Genomic DNA, 6,668 nt, shown 5'->3' with positions numbered 1-6,668 from the left:
TAGATTAGAATAGAATAAATGGTCCCTTCTGGCTTTGGATCTGACTCATTTGGGATCTCTAGGCAATATTGCAATACAAATAATATACTTAAGAAGAGCAACTGTGTGTGTGGAAAAGTAATCATGGCCTTCAATGTGCCTAGAAAAGCTTTGTCCTCACTAAGCTGGTAATATTTTTATTATTATATTATCGCAAAGCATCTTAGCCCTGGTCTACACTAGGACTTTAGGTCGAATTTAGCAACGTTAAATCGATTTAAACCTGCACCCGTCCACACAGTGAAGCCCTTTATTTCGACTTAAAGGGCCCTTAAAATCGATTTCCTTACTCCACCCCTGACAAGTGGATTAGCGCTTAAATCGACGTTCCCGGCTCGAATTTGGGGTACTGTGGACACAATTCGATGGTATTGGCCTCCGGGAGCTATCCCAGAGTGCTCCATTCTGACCGCTCTGGACAGCACTCTCAACTCAGATGCACTGGCCAGGTAGACAGGAAAAGAACCGCAAACTTTTGACTCTCATTTCCTGTTTGGCCAGCGTGGCAAGCTGCAGGTGACCATGCAGAGCTCATCAGCACAGGTGACCATGATGGAGTCCCAGAATCGCAAAAGAGCTCCAGCATGGACCGAACGGGAGGTACGGGATCTGATCGCTGTTTGGGGAGAGGAATCCGTGCTATCAGAACTCCGTTCCAGTTTTCGAAATGCCAAAACCTTTGTGAAAATCTCCCAGGGCATGAAGGACAGAGGCCATAACAGGGACCCGAAGCAGTGCCGCGTGAAACTGAAGGAGCTGAGGCAAGCCTACCAGAAAACCAGAGAGGCGAACAGCCGCTCTGGGTCAGAGCCCCAAACATGCCGCTTCTATGATGAGCTGCATGCCATTTTAGGGGGTTCAGCCACCACTACCCCAGCCGTGTTGTTTGACTCCTTCAATGGAGATGGAGGCAATACGGAAGCAGGTTTTGGGGACGAAGAAGATGATGAGGAGGAGGAGGTTGTAGATAGCTCACAGCAAGCAAGCGGAGAAACCGGTTTTCCCGACAGCCAGGAACTGTTTCTCACCCTAGACCTGGAGCCAGTACCCCGCGAACCCACCCAAGGCTGCCTCCTGGACCCAGCAGGCGGAGAAGGGACCTCTGGTGAGTGTACCTTTTAAAATGCTATACATGGTTTAAAAGCAAGCATGTGAAAGAATTACTTTGCCCTGGCATTTGCGGTTCTCCTAGATGTAGTCCTAAAGCCTTTGCAAAAGGTTTCTGGGGAGGGCAGCCTTATTTCGTCCTTCATGGTAGGACACTTTACCACTCCAGGCCAGTAACACATACTCGGGAATCACTGTAGAACAAAGCATTGCAGTGTATGTTTGCTGGCATTCAACCAAAATCCGTTCTTTATCTCTCTGTGTTATCCTCAGGAGAGTGAGATATAATTCATGGTCACCTGGTTGAAATAGAGTGCTTTTCTTCAGGGACACTCAGAGGTGCCCGTTCCTGCTGGGCTGTTTGCCTGTGGCTGAACAGAAATGTTCCCCGCTGTTAGCCACAGGGAGGGGGGAAGGTTGAGGGGGTAGTCACGCGGTGGGAGGAGGCAAAATGCGACCTTGTAACGAAAGCACATGTGCTATGTATGTAATGTTAACAGCAAGGTTTACCCTGAAAGAGTGTAGCGACTGTTTTATAAAATGTGTCTTTTTAAATACCGCTGTCCCTTTTTTTTCCTCCACCAGCTGCATGTGTTTCAATGATCACAGGATCTTCTCCTTCCCAGAGGCTAGTGAAGCTTAGAAAGAAAAAAAAACGCACTCGCGATGAAATGTTCTCCGAGCTCATGCTGTCCTCCCACACTGACAGAGCACAGACGAATGCGTGGAGGCAAATAATGTCAGAGTGCAGGAAAGCACAAAATGACCGGGAGGAGAGGTGGAGGGCTGAAGAGAGTAAGTGGCGGGCTGAAGAGAGTAAGTGGCGGGCTGAAGACAGGGCTGAAGCTCAAATGTGGCGGCAGCGTGATGAGAGGAGGCAGGATTCAATGCTGAGGCTGCTGCAGGACCAAACCAGAATGCTCCAGTGTATGGTTGAGCTGCAGCAAAGGCAGCTGGAGCACAGACTGCCACTGCTGCCCCTCTGTAACCAACCGCCCTCCTCCCCAAGTTCCATAGCCTCCACACCCAGACGCCCAAGAACGCGGTGGGGGGGCCTCCGGCCAACCAGCCACTCCACCACAGAGGATTGCCCCAAAAAAAGAAGGCTGTCATTCAATAAATTTTAAAGTTGTAAACTTTTAAAGTGCTGTGCTTAAAGTGCTGTGTGGCATTTTCCTTCCCTCCTCCACCACCCCTCCTGGGATACCTTGGTAGTCATCTCCCTATTTGTGTGATGAATGAATAACGAATGCATGACTGTGAAGCAGCAATGACTTTATTGCCTCTGCAAGCGGTGATTAAAGGGAGGAGGGGCGGGTGGTTAGCTTACAGGGAAGTAGAGTGAACCAAGGGGCGGGGGGTTTCATCAAGGAGAAACAAACAGAACTTTCACACCGTAGCCTGGCCAGTCATGAAACTGGTTTTCAAAGCTTCTCTGATGCGTACCGCGCCCTCCTGTGCTCTTCTAACCGCCCTGGTGTCTGGCTGCGCGTAACCAGCAGCTAGGCGATTTGCCTCAGCCTCCCACCCCGCCATAAACGTCTCCCCCTTACTCTCACAGATATTGTGGAGCACACAGCAAGCAGTAATAACAGTGGGAATATTGGTTTCGCTGAGGTCTAAGCGAGTCAGTAAACTGCGCCAGCGTGCCTTTAAACGTCCAAATGCACATTCTACCACCATTCTGCACTTGCTCAGCCTGTAGTTGAACAGCTCCTGACTACTGTCCAGGCTGCCTGTGTACGGCTTCATGAGCCATGGCATTAAGGGGTAGGCTGGGTCCCCAAGGATACATATAGGCATTTCAACATCCCCAACAGTTATTTTCTGGTCTGGGAATAAAGTCCCTTCCTGCAGCTTTTGAAACAGACCAGAGTTCCTGAAGATGCGAGCATCATGGACCTTTCCCGGCCATCCCACGTTGATGTTGGTGAAACGTCCCTTGTGATCCACCAGAGCTTGCAGCACTATCGAAAAGTACCCCTTGCGGTTTATGTACTCGGCGGCTTGGTGCTCCGGTGCCAAGATAGGGATATGGGTTCCGTCTATAGCCCCACCACAGTTAGGGAATCCCATTGCAGCAAAGCCATCCACTATGACCTGCACATTTCCCAGGGTCACTACCCTTGATATCAGCAGATCTTTGATTGCGTGAGCTACTTGCATCACAGCAGCCCCCACAGTAGATTTGCCCACTCCAAATTGATTCCCAACTGACCGGTAGCTGTCTGGCATTGCAAGCTTCCACAGGGCTATCGCCACTCGCTTCTCAACTGTGAGGGCTGCTCTCATCCTGGTATTCATGCGCTTCAGGGCAGGGGAAAGCAAGTCACAAAGTTCCATGAAAGTGCCCTTACGCATGCGAAAGTTTCGCAGCCACTGGGAATCGTCCCAGACCTGCAACACTATGCGGTCCCACCATTAGCACCATTGCATGCATTGGCAGGGCCCATGCTTTCAGAGAAAGTGTCCATGTCCTGATCACTCACGGGACCGCGCTGACGTCGCCTCCTCGCCCGGTATCGCGTTGCCATGTTCTGGTGCTGCATATACTGCTGGATAATGCGTGTGGTGGTTGATGTGCTCCTAATTGCCAAAATGAGCTCAGCGGCCTCCATGCTTGCCTTGGTATGGCGTCCGCACAGAAAAAAGGCGCGGAACGATTGTCTGCCGTTGCTCTGACGGAGGGAGGGGCGACTGACGACACGGCTTACAGGGTTGGCTTCAGGGAGCTAAAATCAACAAAGGGTGTGCCTGTACATCAAGGAGTATTTCAGGCAGGACTGCACGGAGGGTTCCAATAAGAAATGGTGCACCTAAGTTATCGTTGTTATTGGAACAAGGAGGTTAGTCTGGCCTCTGATTGATACATGGCTAGATTTACCTCGCTGCACCTTCTCTGTGAGTGACTGCAGTGTGATCTAGACAGGGGAGGAGGAAAATGAGTACAAAACAAATCTGGTCTATTTCTTGTTCTGACCCACTCCATCTATCTTTTACATCTTTGGCTGGCAGCAGACAGTGCAGAAGGACTGCATGCCATCCACATCTCATGGCTGCTTGGCAGAAGATGGTACAGTACGACTGCTAGCCATCTTCATCTCTTGCCTGCCTGGCATAAGATGGTACAATACGACTGCTAGCAATCCTCATCTCTTGCCTGCCTGGCAGAAGATGGTACAGTACGACTGCTAGCAGTCCGTATCGCCTGCCCGCTCACCATAAGACGGTTCAATAGGACTGCAGGACTAAAGAGAATGACCTGGTCAAGTCACTCCAAATTTAGTCCCTGCGCCCATGTCTGCCCAGGCGCTCCCAGCCGACGTGGCCAGGAGCACCTCGGACACGACGAGGACGACTACCAATCGTATTGCACCGTCTGCTGCCAGAAGGCAATGGGTTGCTGCTACTGTGCAGCAAAGCCGTACCGCGTCTGCCAGCACCCAGGAGACATAGGGTGACGGTTACCTGAGCTGGCTCCATGCTTGCCGTGGTATGGTGTCTGCACAGGTAACTCATGAAAAAAGGCGCGAAACGATTGTCTGCCCTTGCTTTCACGGAGGGAGGGAGGGAACGGGGGCCTGACGACACGTACCCAGAACCACCCGCAACAATGTTTTAGCCCCATCAGAGTGCTCCATTGTGAATGCTCTGGACAGCACTCTCAGATGCCCGATTGTTTGCCATTGCTCTGACGCTGGGAGGGGCGCTTACAGGGTTGGCTTCAGGGAGCTAAAATCAACAAAGGGGGTGGCTTTACATCAAGGAGTATTTCAGGCAGGACTTCACGGAGGGTTCCAATAAGAAATGGTGCACCTAAGTTATTGTCCTTATTGGAACAAGAAGGTTAGCCTGGCCTCTGATTGATACATGGCTAGATTTACCTCGCTGCACCTTCTCTGTAAGTGACTGCAGTGTGATCTAGAAGAATGAGTCCCCTAGACAGGGGAGGGGGGGAAGCAAATCTGGTCTATTTCTTGTTTTGATCCACTCCATCTATCTTTTACATCTTTGGCTGGCAGCAGACGGTGCAGAAGGACTGCATGCCATCCACATCTCATGGCTGCTCGGCAGAAGATGGTACAGTACGACTGCTAGCAGTCCATATCGCCTGCCCGCTCACCATAAGACGGTTCAATAGGACTGACTGCAGGACTAAAGAGAATGACCTGCTCAAGTCACTCCAAATTTAGTCCCTGCGCCCATGTCTGCCCAGGCGCTCCTGATCGACCTCACAGAGGCGACCAGGAGCACCTCAGACATGACGATGATGGCTACCAGTCGTACTGTACCGTCTGCTGCCACAAGGCAAGGGGTTGCTGCTACTGTGTAGCAATGCCGTACCGCGTCTGCCAGCACCCAGGAGACATAGGGTGACGGTTACCTGAGCGGGCTCCATGCTTGCCATGGTATGGCGTCTGCACAGGTAACTCAGGAAAAAAGGCGCGAAATGATTGTCTGCCCTTGCTTTCACGGGGGGAGGGAGGGAACGGGGGCCTGACGATATGTACCCAGAACCACCCGTGACAATGTTTTAGCCCCTTCAGGCATTGGGATATCAACCCAGAATTCCAATGGGCAGTGGAGACTGCGGGAACTGTGGGATAGCTACCCACAGTGCAACGCTCCGGAAGTCGACGCTTGCCTCGGTACTGTGGAAGCGCTCCGCCGAGTTAATGCACTTAATGCACTTAGAGCATTTTCTGTGGGGACACACACACTCGAATATATAAAACCGATTTCTAAAAAAACGACTTCTATAAATTCGACCTAATTTCGTAGTGTAGACATACCCTTAGGACCTCTTTGACATGAAGTGTGCTCAGCAAGCACATTATTGTTAGGGCTAGGATTCTCTCTTGCATGCTATGTAAACCAGTAAAAATAAAATATTTCAATCTGTTTAAAATGTATATTGCTTTTATTTTAAAGCAGCTCGAGATTGAATGCCCCTAGAATGCTCTAAAAAACAGCTAATAGGAAGCCCCACAATTTACTTCCTTTTATTTTCATTCTTGTTTTATGCTGTGCTGGACAGTGTCTTATTTATGTGCCATTCATGAACCTGTCCTCAGAGGTACATTAAATGATTAAGTAACTGCCCACGACCTATTCAGAAAAACTTGTGAATCAAGAGATTAGTTACATATGATCAAAATTTTACTTTGACTCTTCAGGAATTAAAGGGCCTCTTGTTTCAATAAACAAATTAATAAACACATAAAAATTACAACCCTGCAGAGACTAATCTGAGGACCACTTTAATTTAGGACTATATTTTCTGAAATAAAAGATGGATGATCCCTGTCATTGAGGCGTGATCTTGCTACAAATGAAGTCAGTTGTCTTTGTGGCCCTAGTCAATTCCCTTTGGCTTGGACAGGGCAGGATTGAAATCCTGAATTCGCACCCCTCCACACACACCAAAAACAATATACTTAGTTTTTGATGAAAACTGATTTTTTTGCACCATTTCCATTCATTTGGAAAGGCATTTTCCTTCAAAGATATGTTTAACCAGA

At 49.5% G+C, this 6,668-nt stretch overlaps 1 protein-coding gene across 1 annotated transcript; it reads left to right on the top strand.

The window, feature by feature from the left end:
• Positions 1-377: 377 nt before the first annotated feature.
• LOC140905747 (uncharacterized) lies at positions 378-2,273 on the top strand. Its single transcript, XM_073329147.1, has 2 exons — positions 378-1,144; positions 1,732-2,273. The coding sequence occupies exons 1-2, from the start codon at positions 562-564 to the stop codon at positions 2,271-2,273; spliced, it is 1,125 nt and encodes a 374-aa protein (XP_073185248.1). The 5' UTR covers positions 378-561.
• The last annotated feature ends 4,395 nt before the right edge of the window (positions 2,274-6,668 follow it).

The sequence above is a fragment of the Lepidochelys kempii genome, chromosome 2 (assembly GCF_965140265.1).
Source record: "Lepidochelys kempii isolate rLepKem1 chromosome 2, rLepKem1.hap2, whole genome shotgun sequence".
Lineage (NCBI taxonomy): Eukaryota > Metazoa > Chordata > Testudines > Cheloniidae > Lepidochelys > Lepidochelys kempii.
The sequence above is the reverse complement of the archived record's forward strand: the minus strand, read 5'-3'. Positions and strand labels throughout refer to the sequence as shown.

Coding starts and splice junctions, on each gene's coding strand:
- LOC140905747 (XM_073329147.1), top strand. CDS start 562: ATGCAGAGCTCATCAGCACAGGTGACCATGATGGAGTCCCAGAATCGC. Junction 1,145..1,731: donor AGGCGGAGAAGGGACCTCTG/GTGAGTGTACCT, acceptor TTCCTCCACCAG/CTGCATGTGTTTCAATGATC.